Genomic DNA, 16953 nt, shown 5'->3' on the forward strand with positions numbered 1-16953 from the left:
TAATATTTTGGGATTTTTATTTGTTTTGAGACGAAGTCTCACTCTGTCACCCAGACTGGAGTGCAGCGGCACAATCTCGGCTCACTGCAACCTCCGACTCCCTGGTTCAAGCGATTCTCCTGCCTCAGCTTCCCGAGTAGCTGGGAATACAGGCATGCGCCACCATGCCCAGCTAATTTTTGTATGTTTAGTAGAGACAAGGTTTCACCATGTTGGCCAGGACTGTCTTGATCTCCTGACCTCGTGATATGCCCACCTCAGCTTCCCAAAGGGCTGGGATTACAGGTGTGAGCCACTGCACCCAGCGGTAAAAGAAATTTTATTTGTCATAGTCCAAGCCAGCTAAGACTTTTTTTTTTTTTTTTTTTTTGAGATGGAGTCTTGCTCTGTCACCCAGGCTGGAGTGCAATGGTGCAGTCTCAGCTCACTGCAACCTCTGCCCCCTGGGTTCAAGCGATTCTCCTGCCTCAGCCTCCCAAGTAGCTTAGACTACAGGCACTCATCACCACACCCGGCTAATTTTTGTATTTTTAGTAAAGGCAGGTTTCACCATGTTGGCCAGGCTGGTCTTGAACTCCTAACTTCAAATGATCCACCCAACTCGGCCATCCAAAGTGCTGGGGTAACAGATGTGAGCCAATGCACCTGGCTTGATTTTTTTTCTTCTTCATTTTTGGAGACAGAGTTTCACTCTATCACCCAGGCTGGAGTGCAGTGGTACAATCTGGGCTTAACGTAACCTGCACCTCCCAGATTCAAGTGATTCTCCTGCCTCAGCCTCCCCAGGAGGTGGGATTACAGGCACCCGCCACCACACTCAGCTAATTTTTTTGTATTTTTACTAGAGACGGGGTTTTGCTACGTCAGCCAGGCTGGTCTTGAACTGCTGACCTCAAGTGATTCAACCTCAAGTGATTCACCCACCTCGCCTCCAAAGTGCTGGGATTACAGGCGTGAGCCACCATGCCCAGCCAAAGCCAGCTAAGATTTGATGGGTTTATTTGTAAGATTTTTTTAAGTGCTTATCAAATATTATAGTTATGTAAAACTAGATTTTAGTTTTCTGTTAAAATGACTGATTTTCTTCAGTTATTAGTCTTTTGTTTTTTGTTTTTTGTTTTTGACATGGAGTCTCCCTCTGTCACCCAGGCTGGAGTGCAGTGGCGGGATCTCAGGTCACTGCAAGCTCCACCTCCTGGGCTCATGCCATTCTCCTGCCTCAGCCTCCCAAGTAGCTGGGACTACAGGTGCCCGCCACCAAACCTGGCTAATTTTTTTTTTAATTTTTTTAGTAGAGACGGGGTTTCACCGTGTTAGCCAGGATGGTCTCGATCTCCTGACCTCATGATCAGCCCGCCTCTGCCTCCCAAAGTGCTGGGATTACAGGTGTGAGCCACCGCGCCCCACCTGTTAGTCTGCTTTTAATAAAGAGGTTATTAAAGGTTTTCCTTTGCCTTCTGAATAATCTCCCTAGAAGGCAAAGATTCTGTGTCTTACCAGAATTTCCTGTGCCTAAATGCTGACTTTATCATGTCCTTTATTACTTAAAACCATATTCACACCCTTGAAAGGGGTAAGGTTCTTTACCATCACATTACTTCCTATGCTTACTTTTTTCAATTTTTTTTTTTTAAGAGACAGGGTCTCACTCTGTTGTCCAGACTGGAATACGGTGGCACAATCATGGTTCATTGCGTGGCGCAATCATAGCTCATTGCAGCCTCAAACTCCCGGACTCAAACGATCCTCTTGCCTCGGCCTCCTGAGTAGCTAGGACTACAAGCCTATAATCTTACGCCCAGCTGATTTTTTAATTTTTGTAGAGACAGGATCCCACCATGTTGCCCAGGCTGGTCTCAAACTCCTGGCCTCAAGTGATCCTTCCATCTTGGCCTCCCTCCCAAAGCACTAAGATTACAGGCATGGGCCACTGCACTGAACTAAAATCTTTTTTTTTTTTTCCGGTCACTTTTGGTTAAATATGTAGCCAAGTGTTTTTTTTCCACAGTGGCCCATGATCCTATTTAATCAAATATTCAAACCTCCTAAATGACGCCTTTTGCACCAATCTCTTTGAGATTTCCCCTGAGGGGCCCTAGAAAATCAAAATTTCCTTCACCTTGTAAAAGAGAGATATTAAAAATAATAGTTTATTTGATCAAACATTATAGTTCATATGGAAAGCACTGTCAAAGTAAGAGAGGCTTACCCTCCCTAAGTTAAATTTGTATAGGTAGAATGTTATTAATAGGGATATTCTGGAAGTTCTATGAAGGTATAAAGCTCCTAGAAATTCATCAATGCCCTCATTGTCCATGTCCATTAATCAGAGTGCTGGTGCTGTTTTGCCTGGTATTAGACAACAGTATAATGTCATCAGTCATAATTTCAGAGATTTTTTTTCCTCAGTGTTAACTTGGTCATAATTTGACTTCTTTAATTTGAATATAATATCTTCTAGTTTGGCTAATGGTTCTCAGTTAAGAATTCACATCATTTACTTATGGAATGACATTACATAGAAGTTAAGGACCTACTCCAGACTGCTAAATGTTTTTCCTTGATAATCTTGATATACTCTATACATGCTTGACATATTCGTGGGCCATTACATCTTAGGATTGTATGTCTTTAGATTTTTTTCTCTGCAATGAATACATTCATCTATATACATAAATGACATGTACTAGCCACTGTTCTTTAAAATAAGGTTAATCGGCTGGGCACGGTGGCTCACACCTTAATCCCAGCACTTCAGGGGGCTGACACAGGCAGATCACCTGACATGAGGAGTTTGAGACCCGCCTGGCCAACATGGCGAAACCCTGGCTCTACTAAAAATACAAAACTTAGCGGGGCGTGGTGGTGGTGCCTGTAATCCCAGCTACCTGGGAGGCTGAGGCAGGAGAATCACTGGAACCCAGAAGGCGGAGGCTGCAGCAAGCCGAAATTGCGCCACTGAACTCCAGCCTGGGCGACAGAGCAAAACTCTGTCTGAAAATATAATAATAAAATAAAATAAGGTTAATCATTATGCTTATAGATATGCTTTTGTCTAACACATTTTTGGATTTAGTTTGCGTGCCACAAAAATCAAACTTCCTTGTCAATTTCATTATCTTTTCTAACAAATTTTCATAAGATCTTTCACTTTTAAGATTATCAGTAATAGGTTAATCATCACCGTTTTAAGTCTTTCATCATCTACAGATAGTTTTGTTTTACTCTGATGCTTCCCTGAAAGCACTTACAAATCAGCTACAGGCCAGACTGCACTTGTCTTCAATAAAAAAGGGCTATGGGCCAGGTGTGGTTGCTCAAGCCTCTAATAGCAACACTTTGGGAGGCTGACGTGGGCATATCACTGGAGCCCAAGAGTTCCAGACCAGCCTGGGCAACTTGGCGAAACCCCTTCTCTACAAAAAAAAAAAAAAAAAAATTAGCTGAGCGTAGTGGCACGCACCTGTGGTCGCAGCTACGAGGGAGGCTGAGATCGGAGGATCGCTTGAGTCCAGGAGGTCAAGGCTTCAGTGACCCAAGATTGCGCCACTGCACTGCAGCCTGGGTGACAAAGTGAGACTCCGTCTCAAAAAAATATATAAAGAAAAAGAAAAACGACTATGCCAGGTAACCTGAACACAGGATTCTGATGGCATCACTTAAATAACTCTGAGACCACACCAGCGGACTAAGTCAGGATTTCCAAACAGCTAGCAGAGAAACAAATGGGTTCGTGAGACTGCTAACACAGATCCAGCAGAACAAGAATTAATTACATAGGACTGAATAAATTGATGAAGGATGATTAGGGGTTTCGTTTGAAATATTGCTGATGCCTTAGTGTCCTATTTTCTGGATATAAGGAACCCCTTTCTCTTTTCTCTGAAGCTATCTATAACCGACAATAATTTAAGGAGACTATGCTTTTGTAAACCGAAATAAACATTTATCTTTTTCCCCCGCCTTACTCCTCCAGAATTCAAAAACTCTTATTGAGTATTTTTATTTTCATGGCAATATAGTTATTTGCAAAGGTTCAATGAGTCTGCCTCCTAGCTGGAAACATTACTTATGCAACCAAGCTTTTGGAATGCCACATTTGAAGATATTCATTTAATCAGGTATGACCAGACACTTTTAAGTTACAGTTGACTTTATGAACCAATGCTTACAGTCCTCTTAGGAAAACTGGCCTGGTAACTGGCTTAATTCACCAGCCTTGCAGGTGAATTAAGCAAGATCACTTCCCGGCAGGCTCAAAAATCCTAGAATATTTTGGGAACTTCAGGAAAGGAATTCACCCAAATTTATAGATATTGCAAGTGAAATCTGATGGTCAGTTCTTGACTTACCTTTATAGTCTTAAGAGGCAATTTTTTTTTTTTTTTTTTTTTTTTTTTTGAGACCCGTCGACCAGGCTGGACTGCAGTGGCCGGATCTCAGCTCACTGCAAGCTCCGCCTCCCGGGTTTACGCCATTCTCCTGCCTCAGCCTCCCAAGCAGCGGGGACTACAGGCGCCCGACACCTCGCCCAGCTAGTTTTTTGTATTTTTTAGTAGAAATGGGGTTTCACCGTGTTAGCCAGGATGGTCTCGATCTCCTGACCTCGTGATCCGCCCGTCTCGGCCTCCCAAAGTGCTGGGATTACAGGCTTGAGCCACCGCGCCCAGCCTCAAGAGGCATTTTAAAGTCCAATCATATTTCTTAAAAAAACTTTCAGCAAGGCAGTATTAAAAGACCTATTATATGACAGATTACTATTCTTGCTACACCTATGTAAATAATCAGGTCAAATCTAATGAGATCAACTTCTCAATGACTCTTACTGCATTGTCAACAGTGACTGATTTTGTTTTAAACAACAGGGGGACTGACCAGTGCTCATCACAATTGCCCATTACTTACTCATTGACTTGGCTTGAATAAACTTTAGTCAGGATTCCATTCTCCCCACAAATTCCTAAACTTTGGCTTGCCCTAAGTTTAAGAAAGTAAATGCACAACTTCTTCCCTCATTCTGACCATCAGCTGACTGCAGAAAAAATAAATAAAATGCTTTCCAGTTAAACAGTCCTGGTCATGCAATCTGCTCACCCCTACCTATTTGGCCCACACTCCCACAAAGTTCCTGCAAGCCCTGCTTACTTCTCCTTTCTATAAAAGAAAAGCCTTTTTTGGTTTGATTTTGAAATGTGTTGCAGATCCTGTAGTGAGCACGTGCTTCTACTGCAAAAATCCTTTCAAATAAAGTCTCCCCTTACCTAAGTCTAGCTTTGTTTTTGCTTTTTGGGTTTGGTCACTTTTTTTTTTTTTTTTTTTTTGAGACAGAGTCTCACTCTGTCACCCAGGCTGGAGTGCAGTGGCACGATCTTGGCTCACTGCAACCTCCGCCTCCCGGGTTCAAGCGATTCTTTCTCCTCGGCCTCTCAAGTAGCTGGGATTATAGACACCACCAGGCCTGGCTAATTTTTTTGTATTTTTTTGTAGAGATGAGGTTTCACTGTGTTGTCCAGGCTGGTCTCAAACTCCTAAGCTCAAGCGATACTCTGCCATACCCTTCCAAAGTGCTGCGATTACAGGTGTGAGTCACTGCACCTTGGCCTCAGCTTTGTTTTTATTTACAGTGTAAGTACTATCACAAACTACCTATTGGCAAATGCCAAAGTTTACATTAATATGTATTTCTCTTTATCAAAGTCATCAGTATCTCTTTCAAAACCACAATAAGGCCCAGGTAAAGTTAGGTACATACAAAAAGTCCTGCATGTAAAATTACTGTCCAGAGTACAAACACTCTGGCCTTAGTCATTCATCTTTCTGATTTATAAAACAAAGGAGTTGGCCCAGGTCATTTCTAATACTCCTTCTATTTTCTTACTCTAGATATGAATTTAGTAAAAAGATTTAACTGTGACAGGACAACTAACAGGGCTATTCAGAAACACAAGATACTGGTGAACTATTTAGTGCTTCTCCAGCAGAAAAACGGGAACTTAAAGTATTTTTTAGACCAGGCACGGTGGCTCATGACTGTAATCCCAACACTTTGGGAGGCAGCGGCAGGTGGATCACTGAGCCCAGGAGTTCAAGGCTAGCCTGAGTAACATGGTGAAACCCTATCTCTACAAACAATACAAAAACTTAGGTGGGAGCACAGGATCACCTGAGCCTGGGAAGGTCCAGGCTGCAGTGAGCAATGATCGTGCCACTGCACTCCAGCCTGGGTGACAGAGACCCCAGCTTAAAACAAACAAACATAGGCCACAGTGATGGCTCATGCCCGTAATCCCAGCACTTTGGAAGGCTGAGGCAGGCAGATCATTTGAGGTCAGGAGTTCAAGACCAGCCTGACCAACATGGCCGAATCCCGTCTCTACTAAAAATACAAAAATTAGCCAGCATGGTGGCACACACCTGTAGTCCCAGCTACTCAGGAGGCTGAGGCATGAGAATCACTTGAACCCAGGAAGTGGAGTTTGCAGTGAGCGGAGACTGTGCCACTGCACTCCTGCTTGGGTGATGAAGCAAGACTCTGTTTCAAAAAAAACATATTTTTTAACATATATTTTAGTAACTTCAAAAGCTGAGATTCAGAAATAATTTCTCAAGGTAAAGACTCCAATAATCAAATCTACACTCATTTGAAAGTATTTAATATATCCATACAATGGAATATTACTCAGCCATTAAAAGGAATGAAGTACTGACACATGCAACATGAATGAACCCTGAAAATGTGCTAAGTGATAGAAGTTAGACACAAAAGGCCACATATTTTATTCCATTTATATGAAATATTCAGAGTAGGCAAATTCATAGAGACAGCAAGTAAATTCATGGTTACCATAGGCTGAGGGAAGGGAGAAATGGGAAGTGTATGCATTTTCAGGGAGCGGGGGATAAGCATTCTGGAATGAGACAGTGGTGGTGTTGTACAACCCTGTGACTATACTGAAAGTCACTGAATTAGACATTGTACAATGGAAATTTTTACTGTATGTGAATGATATCTCTAAAAAACTTGGTTTAAAAAAGTACTTGATAGGCCTGGTGCGGTGGCTCACGCCTGTAATCCCAGCACTTTGCGAGGCCAAGGCAGGTGGATCACGAGGTCAGGAGATCGAGACCATCCTGGCAAACACGGTGAAACCCTATCTATACTAAAAAAATACAAAAAAAATTAGCCAGGGGTGGTGGCAGGCACCTGTAGTCCCAGCTACTCGGGAGGCTGAGGTGGGAGAATCGCGTGAACCTGAGAGGCGGAGCTTGCAGTGAGCCCAGATCGCGCCACTGCACTCCAAAGCAAGACTCCGTCTCAAGAAAAAAAAAAAAAAAAAGTACTTGATAGAAGGGGCTTAATGGAAAAAAAAAAAGAAAAGAAAAGAAAAGAAAGAAAAAAGTACTTGAGGCCAGGCACGGTGGCTCATGCCTGTAATTCCAGCACTTTGAGAAACCAAGGCGGGAGGATCGCGTGAGCCCAGGAATTCAAGACCAGTCTGAGCAACATAGTAAGACCCTGTCTCTACAAAAAAAAAAAAAAAAAAAAAAAAAAAAAAACCATTAAAAATGAACCGGGTGTGGTAGCACGTGCCTGTAGTCCCAGCTACTTGGGAGGCTGAGGCAGGAGGATCTCCTGAGCCCAGGAGGATCTCCTGAGCCCAGGAGGTCCAGTCTGCAGTGAGCCGTGATAACATCACACCACACTCCAGCCTAGAAAACACAGTGAGACGCTGTCTCAAAAAAAAAAAAAAAACTAATTATATTAATGCAATAATTATATCCTGAAACCAGAAAACACATTATGTAATCCACACCTTGAATTCAATCTCAGACAAGGACATGTTGATTTTTTTTTTAGTAGTCTATTTAATATATCTAATCTGTGCTAAGAAATCTTTATTTATTTTGAAAGACAGGGTTTTATCTGTCATATGGAGTGCAGTGGCATGATCACAGCTCACCGTAGCCTTGAATTCCTGGGCTCAAGCAATCCTCCTGCCTCAGCCTTCTAAGCAGCTGGAACTACAAGCATGTGCCATCATGACCAGCTAATTTTTTAATTTTTTTATAGAGATGGAGGTCTTGCTATGTTTCCCAGGCTGGTCTTGAATTCCTGACCTCAAGTGATCCTCTTGCCTTGGCCTCCCAAAGAGATGGGCTCACACTGAGCCACCATGACCCAGACTAAGAAATCTTTGCAATCGTTACAAATTTATAACTTAACTATAGCTAATGAACGACTGAGACAAAACACAAAATGACATTCCAAATAAACGTCATAAAAATTCACATCTTTTTATATTACTTTAAATGTAAAATTTACAGCGCTCAATATGTGCAAACCTCTGGTACACGGCGCATATAAAGGGGAAAAACATCTTTTCTTCAAAAACTTTCCATCAAAAGCTATTTCTGCATTAGCATAGATCTAGAATGTTACAAATAAAGACAATATAATGCACAGCTAAGAATTCAAGGTAATGAAGTTCACTTGTCACCTTTCTCAGACTTGCACAATATAGTATCTTTAAGCTGGATATATGGATATATAGTACTTAAATTATACCTACCAATAAAGCTAGTCAATAGTGAGGAAGACTCCTATCCCTGTAATCCTTTACTTATAGTTTGGGTCTAGTAGTGATAAAACAATGACTAAAACCATTAGAGAAAAATAGCCTCCCAGTCAAACATATATAATTTGATAAAGGTAGATTTCCAATATTTGGGTGACTATTTTCCTGGGGAAAAAAAAAGACGACAGCTGGGTGCAGCGGCTCATGCCCGTAATCCCAGGACTTCGGAAGGCCAAAGCAAGTGGATCCCCTGAGGTCAGGAGTTCGAGACCAGCCTGGCCAACATGGTGAAACCCCATCTCTATTAAAAACACAAAAATTAGGTAGGCATGATAGCGGGCGCTTGTAATCCCAGTTACTTGGGAGGCTGAGGCAATCACTTGAACCCAGGAGGCAGAGGTCGCAATGAGCTAGGATCATGCCACAGCACTCCAGCCTGGGTGACAGAGCGAGACTCCATCTATAAAAAAAAAAAAGACTACTGCTTGGCATGTTATTGAGTCTCATCAATAACTTTAGGCCTGGTGTTAATAACTTAGATAACAATGTAGTTTTTTGCCTGAAAATATAATTTCATTTTGTATCCCCAATCTCCTCCTGAAATTAGTTCCAAAATATTTAACCACTTATACGTGGCCCTTCCAAGCAAGATATTACAGAAACTACAAGTTATGATACTGCTAAAAGGATCACAGTATCAAAGAATCAATAATCTTCACCAGAGTCCAAGCACATTTTAATATTTTCTAGCATCACACCCAAACAGCTTGAACCTTTAGTGAGAATACTCACTGCCACAAATAACACGAACAGCTTGAGAAACAAAAGCATATATGAATAATACCAAATAACCTTGTTTCCTTGTATTAATGTACTGACAAACTGTATTTTAAGACAAATAATTTTAAGAGCAAACAACCTGTTCTTATGTATATTTGACTAAATTTCAAAATTATTCATATAAAAGTGTTTTATTCACTGAAGTGACACTTACTTTACAGAAGATAAACACCCTTATCCAAAGCGAAAACATGCAATGCAGAAACTCAGTATAGTATCCAGCCACTCCACAGAAAAAAATCCACCGAGTAATTGTTGCGAACAAATAATGCAATTTCTCAATTAGATGTCTTGATAAAATTATTTTGCCCATACTTAACTCTTTAATAAGTATCACAATCATTTGAACTGTCTATTCTCTAGCTTATTTACAATAATCATCACCTAAAATAGTTAAGGCGGCAATCCTTTAGAAAATAAATTTAGTCTCAAGCCTGTAATTCCAGCACTTTGGGAGGCCGAGGCGGGCGGATCACAAGGTCAGGAGATCGAGACCACAGTGAAACCCCATCTCTACTAAAAATACAAAAAATTAGCCGGGCGCGGTGACGGGCGCCTGTAGTCCTAGCTACTCAGGAGGCTGAGGCAGGAGAATGGCGTGAACCCAGGAGGCGGAGCTTGCAGTGAGCCAAGATCGCGCCACTGCACTCCAGCCTGGGCAACAGCATGAGACTCCGTCTCAAAAAAAAAAAAAAAAAGAAAAGAAATTTAGTAAGTAATTGTCATTCCGTTTTATATCAAAACAGAAACTGTCATAAGTAAAAGTATTTCATGGAGCTTTTATTTCAGTTGCAGAAGAATCAAAAAAATTCCAAAACCACTGGCCTAAAACTATCAACTGCCAAAAACAGTGCCCGGGACACAGCAGACACTTAAAATGTTTTACCAGTCTTTCCAGAGCATAATGTTTCTTTTAATTTGGCCATCTTAATAAAAGCAACCATTTATTCAATGTCTACTATTGACTGTGCGCTGTACTACCCCTTCACAAACATTTCATCAGTTCTCACGAAGCCTTGTAAGTTATAACCCCACCTAACAGGAAAGGAAATAACTTGTCCAAAGGAACACAGAGTGGCAGAAGAGTTTAACTTCTGTTTAACAACAAGTCATGTATTTCAACTACAGTACCTTCTATATAGTCTTCTCTAAGTATAAACTTTCAATAGAATTTCTATAATGAAAATGATCTTTCTCAGAGTAGTTACACGTGGCCTAAATAGCACTAAACATTGTTTTTCCAGTATGCTCAAAATATTTAAACAAAAAATATACGGTCTCATAAAATATTTCCATTAATATATCCCTTCCCAGAATCCCCTTTGATATTTAAACAGTCTTTTCTGACAGCCAAAGCATATAGAAGGACACAGTAGTTGAGTACAGCAAATAGAAAAACTTCCAATTAAAGCAAAGGAAAAAAATCTCTTAAAAACTGAACCACAGGAAATCACTATTAGCCCTTCTGATAACAAGCTAAAACCTTAAAACTTAATAACCAGACAAATTATCTAGCCAAATGAGCAAACCTGAAGCAGGTAAGTAAATAGGGATGACAGTAACAAATTAATTTATATGAAATTGTCAACAAATATTAACGTAATACTTGACAAGTTTGGAAAATAATAGGTTAAACAAAGTTAAAACCATTCTCTTTACCTCAGGACTTTTCAGAACCCTTAATGTGTTAACACGAATTCTAATCTCCAAATAAAGTATACAGAGATTACACAAGGTTACACAGCAAATTCAGAACCATAACTTAATTCTCCTGATTCCCACTCCAAAATTTGTTCTACTTCCCCAAAACTTTATAATACCTGATTTTAAAGGAAGAAAAGGATCACTTCTATAGAAATACAAGATGCGAAACATTAGTGGTTTGTTCCAACAATATTTACCACCAGCCCACCAAAACAAAAAAAAGTAACAAATAATTTTTATATAACAAGCCTCCTCAAAAAAAAGCTAAGAAGGCCAGGCACGGTGGCTCACGCCTGCAATCCCAACACTTTGGGAGGCAGAGGTGGGTGGATCATCTGAGGTCAGGAGTTCGAAACCAACCTAACCAATAGGTGAAACTCCGTCTCTACTAAAAATACAAAAATTAGGCCGGGCGCAGTGGCTCACACTTGTAATCCCAGCACTTTGGGAGATCAAGGTGGGTGGATAACTTGAGGTCAGGAGTTCAAGACCAGCCTGACCAATATGGTGAAACCCCATCTCTACTAAAAATATAAAAATTATCCAGGCATGGTGGTGTGCACCTGTGGTCCCAGCTACTCGGGAGGCTGAAACAGGAGAACTGTTTGAACCCAGGAGACAGAGGTTGCAGTGAGGTGACATCATGCCACTGCACTCCAGCCTGGGTGACAGGGTAAGACATCGTCTCAAAAAAAGAAAAAAATACAAAAATTAGTCAGGCATGGTGGCAGGCACTTGTAGTCTCAGCTACTCAGGAGGCTGAGACAGGAGACTCACTTGAACCCAAGAGGCGGAGATTGCAGTGAGCCGAGATCATGCACCCTGCACTTCAGCCTGAGCGACGAGACTCCGTCTTTAAAAAAAAAAAAAAAAAGCTAAGAAATAGTATTTCACAGATTACACACACCGATGTTATTCCAAAACCTATATTCTTATCAAAAATACTTCCTGTAGAAAATCAGATATTATTTTTTCTAATCAGTACCTGAATGGAACTAAGAGAATGGTAAGGATGGCAACCTAAACCGTGAGGCCCATTAGATTAGGGAACACATTTGTTTTGCTCACCATCAGTACCAGAGGCTGATATATAGAAGATATTCCATACATATTTGCTAAAGAATGAATAATAAATCCCTGCCCCATCTTTAATTAACCTACCTTTATTAAATTACAGTATCTCTGAATCTGAGTTTCCCCACTTACAAATAAAGTGGTGAGGCTCAAATGACCAAGATCCCTTTCACTTTTAAGAACGTGTGAATCTGGCCCGGCACAGTGGCTCACGCCTGTAATCCCAGCACTTTGGGAGGCCGAGGCAGGTGGATCACCAGGTCAGATCGAGACTATCCTGGCTAACACAGTGAAACCCCATCTCTACTAAAAAATACAAAAAAATTAGCCAGGGGTGGTGGCAGATGCCTGCAGTCCCAGCTACTCAGGAGGCTGAGGCAGGAGAATGGTGTGAACCCGGGAGGTGGAGCTTGCAGTGAGCCTAGATCATGCCACTGCACTCCACCCTGGCCAACAGAGCAAGACTCCATCTCAAAAAAATAAATAAAGAATGTGTGAATCTGCACCTGTAATCCCAGAATTTCGAGAGGCAGAGGTGGGAGGATCACTTGAGCCCAGGAGTTTAAGACCATCCTGGGCAACATAGCAAGACCCTGGCTCTATAAAAATTTAGAAGTTAGCCAAGTGTTATGTCACACAACTGTGGTCCCAGCTACTTGGGAGGTTGAGGTGGGAGGATCACATGAGCACAGGAGGTCCAGGCTGCAGTGAGCAGTGATCATGCCACTGCACTCCAGCCTAGGCAACAGAGAAAGACCCTACCTCAAAAAAAAAAAAAAAAAGCAATTCGTGAACCTGGCCAAGCATGATGGCTCACACCTGTAATCCCAGCACTTTGAGAGGATCACTTGAGGCCAGGAGTTGGAGGCCAGCCTGGGCAACATATCAAGACACCCCCACACCCACCCCATATCTACCAAAAATTTGGGGCATAGTGGCACGTGCCTATAGTTCAGAGCTTTGGGAGGATGAAGCAGGAGGATCACTTAAGCCCAAGACTTTGAGACTGCAATGAGCTGTGATCACACCACTGCACCCCAGACTGGGTAATGAAGCAAGACTATGTCTCTTTAAAAAAAAAAAGAAAGAAAAGAAAAAATTGTGAACGTTATACAAACTAAATCTCAAATCCTGAAAGCATTTGAGGGTATGTCCCTGAACAAGCAAAAATTTTAACAAAAAGTAACATTAACAAGGCACTTTATAATTATTTCATTTAAAACACCCAATAACCCTGCAAACTAGTCAGGTATCATTATCCACATTTTACCAGTAAAGAAACTGAGACCTAGAGAAGTGAACAAGACCAGAACCACAAAGTTATGAAGTTGTGACGCTTGGGCTTTAAATCCAAGGTTTTAGTATTGAAATTCCCCAGTCTTTCCTTTATACCTTGTCATGTGATGATACAGATAGGGACACAGCACTGAGAGTATTCCCTGGCTTTCTGCTATTGATTCAACAGGGACGCAGGACAGAAGGTCTCCCAAACTCTCACAATACCCCATCACACCCAGTCAATGTTAAACCTCCAATTCTTTGTAGGGAAAAAAATGATCTAAACGCAACAAATCAGATTTTTCTCATTAGAGCCCATGGTTGACTACATATCTTTACTGTAACAGAGGATGACATTCTCAAAGAATGAATTCTCAATTATGAACAAAAATATTTTACATCAAAAGGCAGTTTTACTTCAAATAATATGTACTCACAGCTAAGTACAGTACTGTTACATATTAGAAGACCACCTTACACCATATTTTGCCACATTTAAAACGAGAGCTCCACTTCTGAAAACTTTGCTAGTGGAAACAAGACAATTTAAACTATTACCTCTTTCAGGTCTTGTTACATAAACAAGTGCAACCTATCTAAATTCGAATAATGAACAAACCCAGCTCTGGTCTCAAAGCTAGCGTTAAAATAAACAAACGGCATTTACATCACACATTTCTCCTCCAAGAAATATAACTGGACAACCAGAAACATCCCAAGTTGTAAGTTTCCCCACGACTCTAACCAATCAGATGGTTCTCATATTTGTCAATCCTATTAACCTTATGTCTTAAATACATATTCTTATGTCAAATACACTTGTTTCTAATAGCTATAGCAAAACCCCTTTCAATACAGTACACCATAATAAAATAAGTATATTAAACCTCTCCAGTACATAACACTTCATTAAATTTTCTGCCACAAATTTCTAATGAGCACTACCTTTTCTGGGGTTTACATGTGGGAAAACTTTGTAATATGCTTAGAGTATCAAGTGTAAGTAATACAACATGCAAACACAATGCTGCATTACTATAGAGTAACTGAAGAAAGTATTTCTCCTCCTCCAAAAAAAAGTCATTCTTATCCAAAATACATATCCACAATACACATAAAAATACACACCTGTCATAGACTATTAGTTACTATTAGTGTTCTGTAAACTTAATTAGTTTGGAGGACTTAACAAAAGTTTAGCTTGTTAACACCTAAAAATCTCCAGCGACCAGAGGTCCCACGCCTGAAAAGAACTTACCATGAACGCCAGTGAGAATTTTAACTAACCAAAACTACAAGCCACCGTATCCAAAAGCAGTACTTAAATTCCTCTGCTGGTAAAAATGCTCCACAGCCATCTCAAGTTCAACACTGAGTAGTTTGGGAAGAGCGGCCGAAGGGCCAGTCAAAAATCTTTGTGAACTGTCACAAAAGTCACAGAGCATGTGTCAGCTCTGCAGTGCAATTCAAAACATCATAGTACACTCGAATTCAAGCGATTCCCAGAGCAAATTATCTAGAACAGCCTATGCAATTTACCGAAGTGCCAAGCAGTCCCCAGGGGAGCAGAGCAAATTATCATTTTGGTCCCAGGACCGGCTCCTCTTCACACGAGGATGAATTTCCCTAGTAATGCCAACTGTACACTTGCACACTCCGAAAATAGGGGCAAGCCGTGAATACCAGAGGTTACAAGGGCAATGTTTTGTTTTATTATGGACTGAAGCTCAGAATGTCCCCAATGCTGAAACGCTCGACCTATAACCCCGGAGTCACTTTCCAACTGCGCTCTCACCCAGGATCATTATATCCCAAACGGAAGCCAATTATTACCTGTAACAAGGCCTGGAAAAAATAGTAAGAGGGCTTTAAAAGTTCAACTAAGAAACACCGAACGGGGTGGCGAGTGGGGGGGGGGGGGGGGCTTCGATGGATAAGGTCGACCTTAAAGCATCTCGGGCTCAAACATTTTAAAAACCAAAATACGTACAAAGACCCTCTTCCCTGGAAGACCCCAGGCAGAGAGAGGCACACAGACACTCAGTCATCCCGACAGAATGGGGTGCCAAAGGTTCCCTAAGATGAGCCGCCGGGATCGAGGCTCCGATGTGTCCGGGAAAGGTCCGGGAAGCCAGGCCAGGTCCGCATTGTGGCCGGGCGGTGCGCGCAGCCCCTGCTCCCGGGCCCCTTTCTCTCCCCCTCCCCACCACCAGGCCTCTCCCCGCTCCTCTCCCCTTCTCCCTCCCTCCGTCCCTCTCCTCCCCCTAGACACAGAAAACAAGGCCACCTCCCCTCGAACCCCACCAACTTTCCAATGCCCCCACTCTTCCCACCTCTCAGGAGCACACAGAAGCTGCAGGCCAGGAGGCTCCTCAGGACGGCCCCCATCTTCCCTTCTCGCGTTCTCTTCTCTCACCGGCGAGGGGTGGCCAGAAGAGAGGGAGGCGAGGAGCCGGGGCGGCCGCCGCAGCGGCAGGGCTGCACGCTCATGCTTCCCAGCTTCCCAGCGAAAGAAGAAAGAAAGGGGCACGTCAAGGTTCCGCGCGCGCCGCCGCCGCCGCCCTCTCTACCGCGCCGCTCGGCCCCGGGCTCGCGCGACGCCAGCGTCTGCTTCCATCCCGCCACCTCCTCCCCCGGCGCCCCGCTTCCCCCGCGCAGCTCCTCATTCAGCCTCTGCCTCGCGCAGCGGCGCAGGGATACGGTCGGCACCGCCTCCTAGGATCGCCGCGACCGTGTCCCTGCGCGCAACGAGCCCCCTCCCCCGGGGCTGCCTCCCTCACGGCCAGGGAAAGGAGTCGGCAGCCGCACGCACGGCCTCTGCCTGAGACCCCGGGAGAGGCTCCGGGGTAGCTGAGGTGAACTGAGAGGGAAGTCCTCCTCTCGGTGGCGCATTCCTGCGGGATTCTTTCCCGGACCGGCCGTTTCGGCCCTCCCCGCGGAGGGCGTGAGGCGACGTCGAACAACATTGGAGCCGGCGTGGTCGGGACTACTTTCTGCGGCTCGGCCGGGCAGCCGTCTGCCCCGCTCTTTGTGCGGCCGCCGCCGGCGGGGCCAGGTGGGGTTCCGGGCTCGCGCCCCCAGCCACCTGGGACTACCCAGCCGCGGTGAACGCGCGGGGAGCCACGGCGGATCCGGTTGCGGGGTGATCAGCTCCGTCTTCGGGGTTGGAAATCGGTTGCAGCTTTTTGGGAGGGACGGAATTTTTGAACGCTGGTTACACTGGCTTTCAACGTGGATCTGGTGAAGGATATTAAAACGCCAATTCAAAACTGAGATTGTTATTTTTCTCCCGTCTTCCCAGAAATACAAACTACCCCCAGAATTAAGCCCAAACAGCTAAAGATTTCTAAACTGGCAGATACAATTCCAAGATAAATGCGTCAAAATCTAAGAGCAAAGGGACGATTGGACAAGACTATTTAGGATTTTACAAGTTGCATATAATAACGAATGTTTGGCATGCTTTAATTATCAATTCTCA

General features: G+C 43.0%; 1 protein-coding gene across 3 annotated transcripts in view; it reads right to left on the minus strand.

Annotated features, from left to right (window-relative positions):
- Nucleotides 1-16147, minus strand: part of LRP6 (LDL receptor related protein 6) — a 149181-nt gene extending 133034 nt beyond the window's left edge. For all 3 annotated transcript variants that reach the window (XM_065523765.2, XM_045364761.3, XM_005570169.5), the window contains exon 1: nt 15806-16147. In XM_065523765.2, coding sequence (XP_065379837.1) covers nt 15806-15860 — 55 coding nt within the window. In that variant the 5' untranslated portion in view covers nt 15861-16147. The remainder of the gene's footprint in view (nt 1-15805) is intronic.
- Between the last annotated feature and the right edge of the window lie 806 nt (nt 16148-16953).

This window comes from Macaca fascicularis, chromosome 11, assembly GCF_037993035.2.
Source record: "Macaca fascicularis isolate 582-1 chromosome 11, T2T-MFA8v1.1".
NCBI classification, from domain to species: Eukaryota; Metazoa; Chordata; class Mammalia; order Primates; family Cercopithecidae; genus Macaca; species Macaca fascicularis.